Below are 20,065 nucleotides of genomic sequence, written 5' to 3'. Positions count from 1 at the left end.
GACATCTCTTTACATCTAGTGTGTGTAGATCCTCCTCTTTTTTGTTTTTTGGATTGGGGCAAAAAGATGGTAACGCTATCTCTTGAGATCTGTGGAATTTTGACGCCACTTTGGGAAGGTAAGAAGGGTCAGTTTTAAGGATTACTCTGTCATCTAATATTTGGGTTAGAGGTGGGTAAGCTGATAAGGCCTGCAAATCACTAATCCTGCGAGCTGAGGTTAGAGCCACCAATAAACAAGTTTTCAAGGATATTATTTTCAATGAAGCCTGAGATAAAGGTTCAAACGGTGCTTTAGTTAGAGCTGAAAGGACTAGGTTCAAATCCCAGGGAGGAGCGGTGAGATGTATAACTGGTCTGGACCTAGTAGATGCTCTAATAAACCTTTTTACCCAGTGATTCCCCGCTAAATCCTGGTTATAAAGGGCACCTAATGCTGCAATCTGAACTTTCAGAGTGTTTGTAGCTAGGCCTTTCTCTAATCCTTTTTGAAGAAATTCTAGAATTTCCTGAATTGGGAGTTGTTCTGATAGTGTAACCCCTGAAGTGGAGAGGAACTTTTTCCAGACTTTACCGTACGGTCTGGTAGTTATTGGTTTTCTACTGGCCAGCAGGGTAGAAATTAGATTTGAAGAAAATCCCCTTTTTGTTAACAGTTCCCTTTCAAAAGCCAGGCCGTCATATGCAAACTTTTTATTTGTGGGTGATTCACTGGCCCTTGATGCAGAAGGTCTGGGATATCTGGTAGGACCCATGGATCTGCTATGGACATTAGGCGTAACCATGGGAACCATACTCTTTTCGGCCAGAACGGAGCTATCAATATCACTTTGGCTCTGTCCTCCCTGATTTTTTTCAAGACTAAGGGAATCAGAGCTATCGGAGGAAAAACATAGGCTAGATGAAACTTCCATGGGATTAACCACGCGTCTATAGCCACTGGACTCCCCCGAGGATCTATCGAGCAGAAGGCCTCCGTTTTCCGATTTTGATTGTTTGCAAATAGATCTATATCCGGGGGCCCCCAAAGATCCACTATGCGATTGAATATCTTTGTATTTAACTCCCATTCCCCCTGTTTTAATTGAGTTCTGCTTAGAAAATCTGCAGTTTGATTTTCTGACCCTTTTATGTGAAGGGCTGTTAGGGAGGACAAGTTGGCTTCTGCTTGTGACAGGATGGAATTTGTTACTTTCATTAGGGATTGAGACCTCGTCCCTCCCTGATGATTTACATATGCTACTACCACCCTGTTGTCCGTCAGTACTCTCACGTGATGGGAACGGAGGGATGTTAAAAAATGATTGATAGCATACTGAACTGCCAAAAGCTCTTTCATGTTTGAAGGTCCTTTTCTTCCCCTGACCAAGGACCTTGGGCAATTTGCCTGTTTAGGTGGGCCCCCCACCCCCAAGGACTTGCGTCTGTGGTCAGGATTACAGAGACCGGCCACACCCATGGAACCCCCTTCCTGAGATTGGACGGATTCGTCCACCAAGCTAAGGAAGCTTTTGTCCGAGAGGATATTTTTAATCGCTTTTCTAAATTTCCTCCTGCGTGGGATGCCGCCTCTAGTATTTCCCACTGGAGATCTCTCGAGTGGCTCTGAGCCCACTGGACTGCTGGGATACAGGATGTCATTGACCCCAGTATGGACATGGCTTTCCTTAGAGTAATCAGGGGAGAGAGACTCAAATGATTCACTAAGTGTATCATATTGGAAACTTTTTCTTCCGGCAGACGACACTCTTGCTTTGTCGAGTCTATTACTATCCCCAAGTACAACTGCACTTGAGACGGGATAAGCCTGGACTTTTCCACGTTCAAAAACCATCCTAGATTTGATAGGGCTACCATCACTCTGCTCAGTTGCTGGCTGCAATGTAGAGAGGAACTGCCCATCACTAGGAGGTCGTCCAGATAAGGCACAATCAATATGTCTTGTTCCCTTATATGGGCCATTACTTCCGACATTAATTTTGTAAATACCCTTGGGGCAATGGCTAGACCGAACGGAAGAGCTCTGTATTGGTAATGTTTTAGTTTCCCTTGTATCATCACTGCAACTCTGAGGTATTTTTGGAAATCTGGATGGATTGGCACATGATAATATGCGTCTTTTAAGTCTATAACAGTCATGAAACAAGACGGGATAAGGGATCTGACACATGATTTTATTGTTTCCATTTTGAATTTTTCTATTACCAGGTATTTGTTTAGTTGTTTCAAGTTTATTATTACTCTGAAAGTTCCGTCCGGCTTCGTTCGAAGAAAGAGTGGAGAGTAAAACCCCCTCGTCTCTTCCTGTTGCGGAACTTCCTGTATGACTTTCTTTTCCAGAAGACTGAGAACTTCCCTCTGGATACTCAGCTGCTCGATCTCCGACTTCCTTTGTGGTGTAACCACAAACTGATTGTGTGGCGTCGTGTGAAAAATTAGTCTTAGGCCCGTCTTTATGATGTTTAAAGTCCAGGCACTTCCAGAAATTTTTTCCCAGGTTTGAAGAAAGTGGGTCAGTCTCCCTCCTACCTGGGGCGCACCCTCATTGTGGCTGTTTTTTATTTTCAGGTTTGTTAAACATGAAACCTCCTTTTTTGAATTTTCTATCTTCCCACCCCTCCTTTTGGTTTCTTGGGGGGCGTCTTTGCGTGAACCTCCTCCCTCGAAAGGGCCGTCTGTAGGACTGATTTGGGAATCCTGGAAAGGCTTTCTTTTTATCCACTGCTTTTTCAAGGACATCGTCTACGGTGGGACCGAACAAATATTCACCTTCACACGGTATAAAACACAACTTGGCTTTAGTTTGCAGATCCCCCGGCCAGCACTTCAGCCATAATGCTCTCCTAGCCGCATTTGAGAAAGAAGCTGATCTTGCCGTCAGCCTGAGTCTATTGAGGCATCTGCTAGATATGCAGCAGCTCCTCTCATCGCCGACACGGAGTCCAATATAGACTCTCTCGGGGTTTTATTTTTCAATTGAGTCTCTAAGTGATCTAGCCAGACCATCAGCGCTCTCGCTGTACAAGTAGCAGCTATACGGGTTTTAGCCCCCCGCTGGCGGCCTCCCAGGACCCTTTTAAGAAGACATCGGCCCTCTTATCCATAGGATCCTTGAGGGTCCCCATGTCCTCAAAAGGCAGGGCGAATTTTTTAGAGGCTTTCGCGATAGCGACGTCTAATTTCGGCGCCTTTCCCCATGAGGCGCAGGCTGGGTCATCAAATGGATATTTTCTTTTGGGTGTTAACAGTACTTTTTTGTCCGGCCTCTTCCACTCCTTTTTTATTAGGGCTTGTATTTTTTCGTTTAATGGTAATACTCTGTACTTTTTTTGTTCCAGGCCACTAAACATAAGATCTTGTACTGATTTTTTGGAACGAGTGTCTGCCAGACCCATTGTCGCCCTAACCATTTTTACCAGCGCATCCGTTTCATCTATTGGGAAACAGTTGCGACCGCTTTCTGAAGATGCGGAGGAGGATGCTGAAGCTGTAGAGCTATCTGAATCCTCAATCGAGCTGTCTCCCTCGGTGGAGCTGTAATCTGGAGTTTTCTCTTTATGATTTCTTTTACGGTTTTTTACACTTTTTAGTGCGTCTGCCACTTGGGTTTTAATTAAGTCTTTTAATTCAGATGTGAAACTCGGCGTCTCCTCATTAATGGTGTTTTTAATGCATGACGCACAGAGATTTTTAACCCATGAATCCGGCAAATCTGCTGAACAAAGCGGGCACACTCTATGTTTACTTTTCCCCTGGCACTCCTTTCCCTAGGAAAACAATAAACCCCTATTAGAATACACACTTTCACGGAGGTCACTTACCCTCCTAATGTGAGGAAGATACCGGTTCTGGTCTTGAGGACGCCTCCTCCATTTGAACCACCGTCTCCCTCCTGGATCCACCAGAGCCTCTGCTGTGCTGGGATCCTGAGCTGCTGCGCTGCGTAGGTTTCCGCGAAGAATGGCGCTCCTTCGGGTTCTTTGTCACAGGGGGCTGTGAAATTTCTTCCACCGACTGCTCTATTCCACTCATGGTGGTAATCACTGAGCAGTGGTATGCGCCTTCTCTTCCGGTTTTATGCAGACAGAGCGGCGCCAGGTAACTTCCGGTTTACCCAGAGGTACCTTGCGCCGACCCCGGAAGTGACCCCCGCGCCTGCGCAGTAAGTCGCCGGACCTCGCGCGCGCGCTCACTACTTGCCGGCTCACAGGAGGGATGGAGCTTCTGCAGCCTCCGCTGCACCCTGCGTCCTGCCGCTTGTCGGTGACCGGCGTCACCACCCCCTGTGCGCCTCATGGACCGGCGGAGGAAACCTCCAGGTAGCCGCCGCTACCTATTACCGACCCCATTGAAAAGAGAAGAGGCAGGCTCGGTCCTCTTCACTGCCTCCCCTCCGCGCATATTCACGAGGCCCGCCGACCCCGGAACGCGCCTTCAGGGAGGAATCCACCTGAGACCGTGGCAGGGCCCCCCGCTGCCTGAACTCGGCCCGATGGTCCCTGGACTCCTGATGGTAAGCTGTGGGATCCCCGTCGGGGACAGGAAACCGAACTGAGGTGGAGGAGAGGTCCCGCCTTTTTAACCTGTGGGTTTCCTGTCCCTGAGGGCGGATCCCTCTCTCTCGTTAGTGCCGTCATGGGGTAAGAGAAATATATATTCTTAATCTCCCTCGGTGGATCTACCCATCACTCTAAACACGGGCTTCTAACTCCATCTGGTAAAGAAGTAGGGATTTCTCTGTAAATATGTATCCCAGATAGGACATATTTGATCTCATTAGAATGCCCACGTTAATCCGAGATGAATGCTGGGTTTGTTATGACTATGACATGTTTTGTAGCGGAGTTATAGAAATTAGATAAAAGCTAGGGTAAAATTAGTTAACTGAAGAGGTAGGAGGGACGAGGTAATCCAACCCCTTTCTGGGATGTCACAGGCGGCAGCTATAACTGTCTGCCCAGATCCCAGCAGTCAGTTTCTTGTCTTTTTCCTGGAGAGCCCGGAGCACGTCCAATGAGCTGGGACGTATGGAAGCTCCACTAGCCTGGTTGCCTGTAATGCTCTGAGAACATCTGAGTGTTATCTTTTCTCCTGTAATCCCTTTATGTTATAATTACCTTATTTTATAGTTACCTTGTACATATTTGCAATTGTCTCATTTGTAACATCTCTGTAAAATATTTTGATAAAGCACTGCCTAAATTCTGTGGGGTATATTATTTAATACTAGTTCTTTCTCCATGCTCTAAAAACGTACCCTAAGTCTCCTGAAGGGAATTACGCTACTGTGTTGGGTAGCTTCGGACCCGCTTAATCGAAGCTGGTGGCAGCGATACCGTGTGTAGGCTTTTGGGTGATGTTGTAGCGACTGCGGCGTTGATAATTATTGTTCCTGCCTGCGTGGGAGTAGTTTATCGTGTCGCTGCAGCGTGCCCAATAGCCAGTACGTAGCAGGCAGCCTTTCTGGCGACTAATTGCCCCAGGTGCAGTACCCAATCTGACCGGAGAATAAGGAGGGCTGCAAGTTTTAAGTGGATCTGTAAGCGGGATAAACATAAATCCCTGCAGTTCGTGGTATATTGAAGAGCAGTGGGATACCTAGAATAAGCCCCTGCTGTAAACTAAGAGGTCAATAGCCTTGTGTGTTTTTTCATCACATTGTGGAGTGGAGGGATAACTAAGATAAGCCCCCCTGCACATGTGATAGCCGTCTGTTGGCCTAAAGTCACCCCGATCCGTGACGTAGGGGTGACGGTCACGGTGTGAATCGTGACAAGAGCCTTACGTGTACTGTTCAAAAACCACTAATATTTTGGCTTTATCTAACATTCATGCCAAACCCATTAATTAACAAGAAAATATGAGCATTAACATCTTCCTAGAAGGGCAGAATTGCGAGCTCTGCGAGCTCGGCTCTGTTCACATTTGCATTATTCATTTTCGTTGTTTAGAACAACGAAAATGACTCAAGTTCTGATCCATTACACAACTGATTCTAAAGACATTTGGATGGAATCTACAAGAGAGACTTCTAATGGAGCCGCCAACATAAACACAGCACATATGGTAAAATAACTGGTATGCTTTGCTTTCTCTTTAAGATAATTCCAGCAGTTATGCACAAGACCGCAATTACATTTGTCCAACTCCTTTAAGCCATAAATGAACTATAGTTGTACCAAACAGACTTTTAGGATTTCTTGCAGAAATTTCCTGAGCAAAACCGGACATTTTCTGCAAGAAATCCGCATGCGTTTTTTGAGTGTTTTTCTCGCGTTTTTACTGCGTTTTTGCGGATTTTTCCGGAGGTTCCCAATGTAATAATAGAGTGGAAAATCCGCAAAAATTCCGCAAAATTAATGAACATGCTGCATTTTTTACCGCGATGCGTTTTTTTCGTGGGAAAAAAATGCATCATGTGCACAAAAATTGCGGAATGCATTCAAAATGATGGGATGCATAATGTATGCGTTTTTTTTCGCGTTTTTATAGCGAAAAAAGCACGAAAAATCTACAATGTGTGCACACAGCCTTAGTGAAAAAGCAGATTACATTAGTGGATAGTTTTAGGTTAGGCTCACATGGCTGTGTAAGCAATGGATACTCCATCCAAAGTTTCTACTCTGCATTACAGTACTTCGTGGTAGGTCTTCAGATTTGACATCCACCATCTGACAATTTATGCTGCGGATTTTCACAGCAGATTTGTATTGCAAAGGGTAAAAATTGCAATAAAACGTCAACGAGGTAACAACAAAATCCTAAGCATATACGACATTTGTGGATGTAATCTTAATGTGGTAGAAAGATGAACTTGTACCAACATTCAGTGTATTGCACAAGTTCTCCAACTCCTTTATTCCTGATGTATACTGCCAATATGCTGTATAATGTATGGTTGATATGACTACCTACATTAATAATGCATTACATAAGTACGCTTTCTTATGAATGTTTTTATTTCTAAGTGTTCCTACAGCTAATTGCCTAATATATGTGTCACATCACGCATGATCACTCCTTTGCATGATGTAATATTAGCACACGGCACAGACTGTTTATTTAATCCTAAATCCAAAAATTGTTTTCACTGTGATGTATATGTAACAAGCAAACATGTTTTTGAGGTGTTGAATATTTTTTTACAGCTCTGCAGCAGTGAGGAATTTTGGGAAAAAATGAAACCAAAATCAGAAATAAGTTTTAATGCTGTTAACAGAAAAATCGATTCAGTTTCTATAAAGACAAGGAAGCACAGTGAGAAGGTTCCAGGTCCAGTGTGGATGCGAAGAAGAAGAAACACTTTATTTTAGTGAAATGCAAGACATTGTGTTATTGACTGGAGTTTACCTATTCTGCAATGGACACTGATATATATTCTAACTAAATTCACTCTGTACAAGTACAGAAAAGCATTCCTGCCCATCCCTTCCTATATTGCAATTATTAATTATTTCCATTCTCCACTCTTGTCTAAAGATAGCTGACAGCTGAATGCTTAATCAACTTATAGCTATTCCTCTCAACCCCGCTATTCACATGCACACTAATCTCAGCCGTATTGTGTTCTCAATGGGCAGATAAATAAGTGATTGCTGTTGCTTACCTCCATTTTGAGAAAAAGGATTCAATCCAACATGTCCAACCCTTCATTTTAAAAAATATCTGCCATTGGTAGAGAGTCAGGACACCATGACGCACATCATATTGTTGACCAACCATGCCAAAATCGGTGTGTTGATCCAATATTTGCCTAATTAGCAGGACCAGCCTCAGATTTGGCAGCTGGAAAATTTAATATTTTCTGCAGCTCTGCAATTTCATATATTAATTAGAGTAATATGTTAGGACTAGTGGTTGTGGGACCACTGTGCCAAGTGCTGGGGAGAGCCTTGAGGGGTGTAACTAAGCACTCACCTGGTTCTTCACTAGAGCCCCAGATTGTGTGGTTAGACTTGATGCGCAGGTGGATGCCAGGAGGTACTCCAGCACAGACCCCGGAGCCGCTGCAGCTGACTCCAAAGGGGAAGGGGAGCATGGATGGACTCAGAGAGTCAGGCCGGCCAAGAACTGGTGAACAGAAGGAATATATACTGTACAGCTGGCTAGACGGAGCTTATACTGGAACAGGTACAGACAGGACAGATCCAGAAACACAGGATGGACCCAGGTATAGGATCACGTGTGCAGGTGCATACTTGGAAGGGAGAAGGGTTGAAATACAGATGCAGAGAAGGCAGATCAGGATCAGGACTGGGTGAAGGCAGTACGGTTTAGACAGGATTGTCAGGATCAGGTTCAGGGAGCACGGATACAGGGACCTTACAACTAAGATGGCAGTGTACACACTAATCACTAAAGTTGCTCAGGCACCTCCATATAAGGGAGGGTGCCTTAAATATCTTATGTCTCCCAGCTATTGGCTGGATATATTTCAGAAGTGTGAGAAAACCTATAAAGGACAAGAGCACCAAAAGAACCACATTTTTATAAAAAAATATATTTACTTTATTAGATCAGAGTAACATTACAAAATATAAAAACATAGTAGAGATAGCAGGGAGATAACAAAGATTCACCACAAAAGGTGGCACAGCAGTACCCAACATGCAATTACTACCATATAGATTAGTCATATACTGAAATACTCAGCTCAGGAAAGTGCCAGTGCATTGTGCAGAAATGTATAACATCAAATATATTCACCAAATACAGGGTGAGTCTAAAGCATAAAGATGCACTGGACACTGTACAAACTCATCTAAGTGTCATGCCGGACATCCGAGTGAGAGCAGAGCGCGACCAGTGAAAGTAAGTAATACATGGATTACGTGGGGAACCACGATGCCACCCACCCACCCCAGGAAAAGAAGGCACGAGGCTGAAACGCGCGTTAGGGTGGGTGGCATCGTGGTTCCCCAGGTAATCCATGTATCACTTACTTTCACTGGTCACGCTCTGCTCTCACTCGGATGTCGGGCATGACACTTAGATGAGTTTGGACGGTGTCCAGTGCATCTTTACGCTTTAGACTCACCCTGTATTTGGTGAATATATTTGATGTTATATATTTCTGCACAATGCACTGGCACTTTCCTGAGCTGACTATTTGAGTATATGACTAATCTATATGGTAGTAATTGCCTGTTGGGTACTGCTGTGCCACCTTTTGTAGTGAATCTTTGTCATCTCCCTGCTATCTCTATTATGTTGTTATATTTTGTAATGTTACTCTGATCTAATAAAGTAAATATATTTTTTATAAAAATTTGGTTCTTTTGGTGCTCTTGTCCTTTATAGGTTTTCTCTATCTTTTGTGCACTAAACCGGTATAGTACATCTTGGCACCCTGGAATTTGTATTTGAGGTGTTTTTGTGGTCTGGTATATATGATTTATATTTCAGAAGTGTGCTTGCTGCCCCTTTAGGATGCGGAGAGTGCCACACGTGTGCACTAAGCACACATCCAGGAGACCTGCGCAGGTCCTGGGAGGAAGCAGATGTGGTGGGGACTAGAGTAGAGTGGGTGAATGGGTGAGCATGTTGGAGTCCCTGCTGGGAAGAGGAATGGTGCAGGGATGCCAGCACTGACATTACATAATATCCGTTGTTTTCATTAAAAATTTATGTATGAATGAGCTGGACTGAACGCAGAGCAGTCCATTCACAAAAATCAAAGAACGCAGTGTCTGGCTTTCTAGGCACCCAAACGACACTAGAAGACTCTATTATGAAGTTACTTTGCAGGATAGACTCCAGGCATCATACAGGTAAAAATTCCATTGATAATAAAATGTTATACCTAAAAAAAGGTTGAACACAAATGTTTAGTTCCCTGTGGATTCTTTTGTTACAGTAAGTTGTTTGTTATGACTACATTTACAGCATTAAAATGACAATACCTTAGTGGTAAAAAAATATGTCTACAAGGACTGTAACAGCACATTGGTACAGTATGACGTTTATTTACTTGCATACAGAAACATTGGAAATGCTGCAAGTGTCACTATCCTCACCAAAGTACACTGGAAAAAAACATTGACACAACTTTATGAAACTGCATGTGCTATCTCTGCATTCTTTTCGATCAGACTAAGAGGTTGACTAGTATTTCACATTAAATAAGAATAATAAATATAAAGATTGCTCAAAGCTACTAGTAGTGTGTTCTCTCCCTGAAACGTAAAGATCAACTCAGTAAATGGGCTGCGGTACAATTTATTAGGAGCTCTTTGGCACAAAATGGGTTAGCAGAAAGTATGCACCATTTTTTCTACTCTCCAGGGGAAGAATGAGGCAGGCAACACGTGGTTTGGCTTCAGCTTCTTTTGGCCATAGTCAAAAGTGGCGTCAGAGAACTTGCATAAATGCTTGTCTATCCAGGACCTGTGCTTTATCCAGCATCTTCACTCTTCTCTGAGCTTCTTCCAGATATGTTGTCTGCATCATTCTTAATGAAAGGTGGTTCCTCCACATGTTTATTTGTAAATCCGGTAGTTATGCGACTGCGAGCTCCTGGCTGGTACAGCTGCATGGCCGGGCGATCCTGTTAGCAAGAACACACTTACAATGATACAAGAATTGCCATATCAAAATAACTAATTTTTCATAGTGTTATCATTATATGACATGCCAAAATCCACTGCTGAAGTAAAGCTGTACATTAGGGAAACTTTAGGGCAAACAACCATTGAAGCAAATGTAAAGACCATGTCAATGGCCCATGACTAACAATACAGTAAGTGTGTAAAGCGCTGTCCACAGATTTAAAATGTCTGTCAAAAGCTTATCCAGCCGATAGATGTTCCTCCCGACTATCCCATATACAGGTGCTTCTCACAAAATTAGAATATCATCAAAAAGTTAATCTATTTCTGTTCTTCAATACAAAAAGTGAAACTCATATATTATATAGAGTCATTACAGAGTGATGTATTTCAAGTGATTATGGCTTACAGCCAATAAAAACCCAAAAGTCATTATCTCAGTAAATTAGAATAATTAACAAAAAACACCTGCAAATGCTTCCTAAGTGTTTAAAAAGGTACCTTAGTCTGTTTCAGGAGGCTCAACAATCATGGGGAAGACCGCTGACTTGACAAATGCCCAGAAGGCAGTCAGTGACACACTCCACAAGGAGGGTAAGCCACAAAAGGTCATTGCTAAGGAAGCTGGCTGTTCACAGAGTGTTGTATCCAAGCATATTAATGGAATGTTGAGTGGAAGGAAAAGGTGTGGTAGAAAAATGTGCCCAAGCAACCGGGATTACCGCAGCCTTGAAAGAATTCTTAGGAAAAGGCCATTCAAAAATTTGGGGGAGAATCACAAGGAGTGGACTGCTGCTGGAGTCATTGCTTCAAGAGCCACCAGATGTATCCAGGACATGGGCGACAAGTGTCGCATTCCTTGTGTCAAGCCACTTATGACCAATAGACAATGTCAGAAGTGTCTTACCTGGGCCAAGGAGAAAAAGAACTGGACTGTTGCTCAGTGGTCCAAGCTGTTATTTTCAGATGAAAGCGCTGCAAAATATGTTGGCGCCATATAAATAAAAAGATTATTATTATGAAAGTAAATTTTGCATTTCATTTGGAAATCAAGGTCCCAGAGTCTGGAGGAAGAGTGGAGAGGCCACAATCCAAGCTGCTTGAGGTCTAGTGTGAAGTTTCCACAATCCGTGATGGTTTGGGGAGCTATGTCATCTGCTGATGTAAGTAAACTGTGTTTTATCAAGACCAAAGCCAGTGCAGGCGTCTATCAGGAAATTTTAGAGCAGTTCATTGTTCCCTCTGCCGACAAGCTTTTTGGAGATGGAAATGTAATTCTCCAGCAGGACTTGGCACCTGTCCACACTGCCAAATTACCAATACCTGGCTTAAAAACAAAAGTATCACTGTGCTTGATTGGCCAGCAAACTCACCTGACCTTAAACCCATTTAGAATCTATGGAGTATTGTAAAGAGGAAGATGAGAGACACAAGACCCAACAATGCAGACGAGCTGAAGGCTGCTATCAAAGTTACCTGGGCTTCCATAACACCTCAGCAGCGCCACAGGCTGATAGCCTCCACACCACTCCGCATTGATACAGTAATTGATGCAAAAGGAGCTCCGACCAGGTATTGAGTGCATTTACTGAACATACATTCCAGTAGGCCAACATTTCGGATTTTAAAATCATTTTTCAAGCTGGTGTTATAAAGAATTCTAATTTACTGAGATAATGACTTTTGGGTTTTCATTGGCTGTAAGCCATAACCATCAACATTAACAGAAATAAACACTTGAAATAGATCACTCTGGTTGTAATGACTCTATATAATATATGAGTTTCACTTTTTGTATTGAAGAACTGAAATAAAGTAACTTTTTGATGATATTCTAATTTAGTGAGACGCACCTGTATATGTACGCTTGCGGAGAGGAGAGAATGCTCCTGTAAGGATAAAGGTATGCGCATTCGGGGAGTTTTTGGCACTTTTTTTCTGCATTGTTCTGTCACAAAACCTGAAGGATTTCCTAGCCCCAGCAAAATAAATGAGATTCCTGAATTCTCATGCATACATTTCTTATATTTTCCTTGCTGATTTGTAGCAGGGTTATTCCCATCTCCAAGATCCTATCCCAATATACAGGAGGTGTGATAATGATAATATTAGCAAATGCCTCCAATTAGAAATGTACTATAGTTCTCCTGATAAGCTATGTTGCTTCCTCCATGTGCATGGCATTGCAGTAGCTTAGGAATTGTGACCACTTACAACTATCACAATATGAGTGGTTGTACCCATGGAGTAAGTTACATAGCTTATCAGAAGAACTATACTACAAGTCTATTTGGAGATATTTGCTAATATTATTATTATTATTATACCTACTACATATTGGGATAGGATCTTTGAGATGTGAATACCCCTTTACATCTGCAGTACTTCAATTCTTTCAGCGTTTTTGCAGCAGATTTCATCCATAACAATGACCGGTGAAATATCTGTAAGAAAAAGTCATGCAAAAAATGTGACAAAAACGAGGCAATAACGTGCTTATTTTAAGCAGTGTTCTTTCTGCGAACACATGATTTGCAGCAGAATTTTCTGTGCGCATACCTTTAACTTTCAAGCATAACATGCCCAATCCTCCTTTACCCCACATTTGTTGTCGAGGGAAAGAAATAACCACACAGCATTTTGCTGCCTTTTTGTTGTGTTAGGTCACAAAAGGTATGTCCGCTTCTAATTTGAAATATTAGAAATATAATAGTGAAATATAAAAAAAAGTGTTTCTGACTGTAGCTTTTGGGAGTCAAAAGCAGTTTTTATATCTTTCCTCCTAAGCAATGAATAAAAAAAACTTTCATAGCAAACATTGAATTCAATTTGTCATATCTCATGTTTAGTCCATAAAAAACATCCAGTTGAATAGTTTCTATGGAGAATAGCGCCATTTTTCTTTGTGATGTTTCCTGTGTGATACTGTGTTCTATGCCATGAATCACACATTTTTACTTCTACTCACCATGATGTGTATCTTTGGGTTTATAAAACACAATCTACATTACTAAAACTGAAACCTATAACATCCAGAAAAGATGCTACATGGAAATGATAAATGTGGTTATTTTTTTTTTTTTTACATGTGGGTCTTTATGCTTTATTCCCGGTTCATAAAGAACACTCTTTATAGCTAATGAGAAATGATCCTAAAAGAATAAAAGAACCTTATTTCTTATGCGCTCCTTTTTGGATGCCATGTCATCACACTTGTCCTCTTTACCCAGTTTGTCTACAGCATCCGCTGCAAAGTTGTTGTTGTGGCTCCCTTTCCTGGCCCGATCTTGGCTGAATCCTTTTGCCCATTTCTGGTCATCTTCGTTCCTTCTAAGAAACTTGTCAAACTCATAGTGGTTTCTGGGTTTTCTGCCATCATCCATCCGATGATACCTTTGTCGATCTTGATCTTTATCTCTGTATCTCCTTTCTATATCTCTTTGCTCCTTGTCACTGTCATTTTGTGTTCTACAACCAGAAAACATGGTATTTATGTTATGTTTTTTTGTAAGGTCACTTCTAGAGGTTGTCCACTACCTATCCTTGGGCTCAGAAGTTATCAGCTCCTGTCCATACACGGTTCACATCTGGCCCCTGTTGGAGCTGATACCAGCTGATCAGTGGGGATGCTCAGAGCTGAACCCCACCAATCAGACATTGATGACCTAAGCTAAGAATCTTTCATTGGTTGTTGTCCAAATGTGAATTATTACAACTTACTTATGTTCTTTACTTCTGAACTACTGGCCCAATTTCAGGACACCTATAATAGTTCTTTAAGCTCCCTTTCTGCTGTTATTCCGCCTCCTGTCTGTGTCAGTGATGTGTTTTAGGGTTCTCTGACCCAGTTCATTAGTTGTCATCCCCTTCTCAGCCACAGTTGATGCATAGACATAATAGGGGGCTAGCTTAACTAATGAACTGAGCCAGACAGCTAGCCCAAGAGGAGTCTCTCTGCCGATGTTGGAACAATACTGATGAACATCTGAAAGTGCAATACTCTGATGTATAGAACAGAAGCTTTATTCATTTACATTAGGGTAACAGGCAAAGAGTGTCCAAAAACCCCTTCAAATATAACAGAAAGAGCTTGAAAAAAATGTACCTTTTCCCAAAACATAAGCTTTATAAGTTATACATGCATAGACACATTTCAATATTAACCATTATTTCTTAAACAGATGAGTTTACCAGGGTATTTTTATTCACATAGAGGCAAAATTATATGTCAGTGATGACACACTGATGGTAAAAACGGACACACTGATGGTAAAAACAGCCACACTGATGGTAAAAACCTACACACAGATGACACCCTGATGGTAAAAACGGACACACCGATGGTAAAAACAGACAAACTGATGACACACTGATGGTAAAAATGGACACACTGATGGTACAAACAGACAAAGTGATGACACACTGATGGTAAAAACGGACACACTGATGGTACAAACAGACAAAGTGATGACACACTGATGGTAAAAACGGACACACTGATGGTACAAACAGACAAAGTGATGACACACTGATGGTAAAAACGGACACACTGATGGTAAAAACCTACACACAGATGACACCCTGATGGTAAAAACAGACACACTGATGACACACTGATGCTAAAAATGGACACTGATGACACACTGATGGTAAAAACGGAGACACTGATGACACACTTATGGTGAAAATGGACAAAGTGATGACACACTGATGGTAAAAACGGACACACTGATGACATACTGATGGAAAAAATGGACACACTGATGACACACTGATGGTAAATAGAATAATGGCTGCACTCAATTTTACTGTACTAAAGCAAGGAAATGTGCGATACATGAAATGTGAATAGTGTAATGGCTTGTGAAATATATGGAAAACACAGGAGATGCTTAGCACAAGATTTGGCCAAAAATTGTGAGCCCATCAACCAAACGTCAAGGTAATCTCAGATCAGATGGGTACCTGAGCTGCCTAGTATGAACACTTACCTCTGGCTAATAACATGGTTTTTTCATAGATTTCACAAGCCATTATGCTATTCACATTTCATGTATCGCACATTTCCTTGCTTTACTACAGTAAATAGGTGAGTGCAATCTTATTGTACTTTTGAAACTCTCTATCGTATAAGACTCACTTTTTTCCTGTAGTTGTCCTCCGATATTTATAGACACACACAGCTTTGCTACATGCCCAATTACTTACACACAGCTCTGCTACATGCACATCTGTGCGTGTGCGTGCACACACACGCACACGCACACACACACACACACACACACACACACACACACAGTGCATTACCATATTTTGTAGTTCCTTGCAGGCATGTGACTGATCACATGACTTGAAAGATCCTGGAGCACCTTGAGTGGAAGGTCCTTCAGCTATTCAGGATGTGCAGCCTCTGTGCAGGTCAAGGTAGAATCTACTCCTACTTTGCACTGATCACATAAATTAGTGTTGAGTAGGAGAGAGAGCAGTTCTCACAGTGATCAGGAAGGATGAGGGGTCTGCGTTCTCCTCCATCACAAGAAGCTGCCTCTGGACTATAGAACGCACACACTTTTTAGCAAGAGTATTTCTTGCTCAAAAGTGAATCTTATAGTCCAAAAAATTTGATATATACATATCTTTAAATTATGGTAGAAAGTGATGACACATTCTAATCTGCTTTTAATATAATTCACTGCAAAAAATGTAAAATGTGGATGAAATAGCAAAAATATAATACCGTATTTTTCTGACCATAAGATGCACTTTTTTCCCTCCAAATTTGGGAGGAAAGTGTAGGTGCGTCTTATGGTAGGGATGTAACTTGGGAGGGGGCAGCAGTGAGTGGGATTGCACTGGAAGGCAGGAGGCAGAAAACTATCCCTGCCAGGCTTCAGGAATCAGCTCTGGGGAAACCATATGGTCCTGATCATTAAAGTGCAGTGAATATTCATTAGCTGCTTCCCCGCCCACCTGTCAGCTGAGTCGGGAGCAGCAAATGAATGGTCCTTCACAGGGACACACATGGTTTCCCCAGCGCTGGATTCCTGCAGGGAGATCTGTGTGTCTGGTGGAGGAGGCAGCAGCAGGGGCCAGAGGGGACACAAGATCGCTGCATACCTGGCAGCCTGGCTGTGCTGGATGCTGAGTGCTCCAGCACAAGAACCTGTGTGATGTCATGAAGAGGGCGGGCTGGAGCATCACATGGCAGCACAGAGCCCTCCCTCTTCTGATGTCATCACAGGTCCTGCAGACACCACACTACAATCTGCAAGCTTACTCCTGTGCTGTGGAGAGGCAACAAGAGGGAGCGCTCTGTGGTGTCATGGGATGGGATGCTCCAGCATTTTACCTCACCACAGTGTGGCTGGCTGCCACAATTAAAAGGTTAGTCTTTACAACACACAATAAAGCACTCTGCCACTCCTGTGGTGAACTATAACTCCCAGCATGCCATAGGATCTGCAGGACATGCTGGGAGTTATAGTTCTCCCATGGGTTCTTAAAGCAGCACTCCAGTGTTATTTTTCAGGGCTGGAGTGGTGCTTTAAATATAAGCCCTGTGCCCCCATTCTTATACTCACCCTCCAGCGTCTTCATATAGTACTTTACAGCCACCACACTGGTCCCGTAGCTTCTAACATAATAACATACTATTATATGTAATAACAACACATATAATAGTATGTTTATGTTATTCAATATTTTACCACCTTTTTTGCTTCAAATATTTTTTTCCCTATTTTCCACCTCTAAAACCTGGGTGCGTCTTATAGTCCGGTGCGTCTTATAGTCCGAAAAATACGGGTAAATGTTTAATTTATATGTAGAAAAAACAACACAGTAATTATTCTTACTTTTCTTTGAGTTCCTTCACAAAGTTTTCAAATGCTCTCACTTTGTTGTTCCCAGATGATTTTTCCCATTTTAATTCTTCATGGTCAATTTCATCTACTTTCTCCTTTTGTTTCTCACTTATGATTTCATCTCCTCTTTCAGGTTTCTTAAGGAGCTAAATGTGAAGAAATATTAAAGTGAACATATAGTGAAAAAAACTTAGAATATGATTCTACATATAACTTTACTTTATATGTAACTATGATCACAGGATTTATTTTTGGGTCTTGTATTTAAGCTTCATATGTATAAAACCTTTTATATTAGAGCCATTTGGGAATGTGTTTTTATTATTATGTGGCAAAATTAATGCCTACAGTACTATGCAAACGCATATAAATATTTCCAACATACTGAATCCTTATCAATGCATTTTCCAGCCAAATTCATATCTGTTAATCGAACAAAAGAACATTCTAGTTCTCTTCTGTACCACGTGACTAGAATTTAAACTGGCCGGATGACACAGCATCTTAAGTGCAGACTGGTACATCAAGGCTCTCATAGGATTGTATTGAGAAAGGCCTTTCTGGCTCACAAATAAAATGCTGTGTGATCTGGCTAGTCTGAACTGTAGTCATGCGGTGCAGAAATGGACCGGAATGTAATGGATAACAGGAGGACAGTGATTGGTAAGTATATGGACACATGCACTGTATATACTCCACATTTTATAGTACTTTATGTATTATGTCACCCACATAATAATTAATGGCTTTAGAGTCTCAAATAGCTCTAACATAAAAACTTACATACATTTAGGTCCAGAAATATTTGTACAGTAACAAAAGTTTTGGAATTTTAGCTTTTTTTCCCAAAATATACAGTTATATAACTAATATAGGGTTAATGTGCAGACTCTCAGCTTTAATTTGAGAGTATTCATATTTCAAACAGAGAAAGGATTTAGGAATTATTATTCAATATGTAGATGCCTCTTTTTAAAGGGACTAAAAGTAATTGGACAGTTATCTCTAAAGCTCTTTAAAGGGCTGCATGGGCTATTCCCTTGTTAAGCCATCATCAATTAAGCAGGTAAAAGGTCTGGAGCTGATTCCAGGTTTGGGATTGGCATTTGGAAACTGTTGCTGTGAACCCACAACATGCGGCCAAAGAAGTTCTCAATGGAAAAGAAACAGACCATTATTAGGCTGAAAACAGAAGATATCCATCAGAGAAATAGCAGAAATTTTAGGAGTGGCCAAATCAACAGTTTGGTATATTCTGAATAAAAGAGCACACTGGTGAACCTGGAAATTAAAAAAAGGCCTGGACGTCCACGGAAGACAACAGTGGTGGATGATCGCAGAATCCTTTCCATGGTGAAGAAAACCATGTCACAACATCCACCTAAGTGAAGAACACTCTCCAGGAAGTAAGTTTTTCAGTAGCTAAATCTACTATAAAGAGAAAACTTCATGAGAGCAAATACAGAGGGTTCACCACAAGGTGCAAACCATTAAACAGCCTTAAAAATAGAAAGGTGAGATTAGGAAATGCCAAGGAAATATCTAAAGAAGTCAGCTCAGTTCTGGAAAAGCAATCTTTGTAAAGATGAAACTAAGATCGACCTGTACCGGAATGATTCAACCAAATGCAGAAAGGTTGATTGGATCGAGCTTCACAGTACAGATGGACAGTGACCCAGAACATACTGCAAAAGTAACCTATGAGATTTTTAAGGCAAAGAAGTAGAATATTCTGCAATGAATGAGTCAATCACCACATCTCAAACCCTTTGACCACTTAACAACTAACTGTCACTTTATGAGTGGTTGTAACTAGGGTTGAGCGACTTTTAGTTTTTTAGGGTCGAGTCGGGTTTCGCGAAACCCGACTATCTCAAAAGTCGAGTCGAGTGAAATCGGCCGATTATCACAAAAAGTCGGGGATCGACCGAAACACGAAACCCAATGCAAGTCAATGGGGAAGCATAGTCGGCAGTGAGTGGAGGCCAGGAAAACACGTACAGTGCCCATTTTAATGGCAAAAACATCCATTCTTGTTACTGAAGCTTGTTAATCTTAATTTACCTTATAATAATAGTAAGGCATTGGAAATTGGGGGTCATTTGGCTAAAGTTGTGGGGGGTAGAGCTGGTTCAAGTATTCAGTGGGCCCAGGAAATCTGGACCACGTCACGGCAGTGGAGCAGGGAGAGGTAAGTATTTAAACTTTGCAAGTGCTGTGATCCTGAGCAAGCAGGGGGGGCCCACTTGTCGGCATTGGCACTGGCACAGGGCCCCTCAAAGTACGGTGGTGTGTTTGCACGGCGGGGGCGCCTCCCACCGGCAGTGACACTTTTGCGTACTATGAGGGGCCCTGTGCCAGTGACGTCGCCAACGAGTTTTCCCCCCCCACCTGATGAAGGAACCTGCACTTTCATCTGCACCTTCCTTTTTGTCCCCGTGTAAGGTGGTATGGTATGCGGGAAGGGGAACCTGATTTTCAGCAGGGTCACATTCTTGCTGTGTAGCGTGCATGGGGAATGTAGCGTTATGGGTCAAAGTACCAGCAGACTCATCTATAACTGGCTGGGCAATGGGCAGGATGAGGAGGAAACACAGATATAGGCCCAAAGAATAAAGTGGGCTAAATGCAGTTCAAAATTGGTAACAGGACTAAC

The 20,065-nt window shown here is 42.1% G+C and overlaps 2 protein-coding genes across 3 annotated transcripts in view; one reads left to right on the top strand and one right to left on the bottom strand.

The window, feature by feature from the left end:
- LOC138672164 (F-box only protein 36-like) overlaps window positions 1–7,488 on the top strand; it is a 41,180-nt gene extending 33,692 nt beyond the window's left edge. The window contains exon 4 of the mRNA XM_069760182.1: window positions 7,148–7,488. Within this exon, the coding sequence (XP_069616283.1) occupies window positions 7,148–7,312 (165 nt within the window). The 3' untranslated portion in view covers window positions 7,313–7,488. The remainder of the gene's footprint in view (window positions 1–7,147) is intronic.
- Window positions 7,489–9,934: 2,446 nt separating this feature from the next.
- The window catches only part of UPF3A (UPF3A regulator of nonsense mediated mRNA decay), an 82,130-nt gene continuing 71,999 nt past the window's right edge, over window positions 9,935–20,065 (bottom strand). Inside the window, exons 8-10 of one of the 2 annotated variants that reach the window (XM_069757536.1) lie at window positions 17,401–17,555; window positions 13,717–14,014; window positions 9,935–10,545 (exon numbers count right to left, since the gene is read on the bottom strand). In XM_069757536.1, the coding sequence (XP_069613637.1) occupies window positions 10,393–10,545; window positions 13,717–14,014; window positions 17,401–17,555 (606 nt within the window). In that variant the 3' untranslated portion in view covers window positions 9,935–10,392. The remainder of the gene's footprint in view (window positions 10,546–13,716; window positions 14,015–17,400; window positions 17,556–20,065) is intronic. The other variant, XM_069757537.1, reaches the window with a different exon arrangement.

Source organism: Ranitomeya imitator, chromosome 3 (genome assembly GCF_032444005.1).
Source record: "Ranitomeya imitator isolate aRanImi1 chromosome 3, aRanImi1.pri, whole genome shotgun sequence".
Lineage (NCBI taxonomy): Eukaryota > Metazoa > Chordata > Amphibia > Anura > Dendrobatidae > Ranitomeya > Ranitomeya imitator.
The sequence above is the reverse complement of the archived record's forward strand: the minus strand, read 5'-3'. Positions and strand labels throughout refer to the sequence as shown.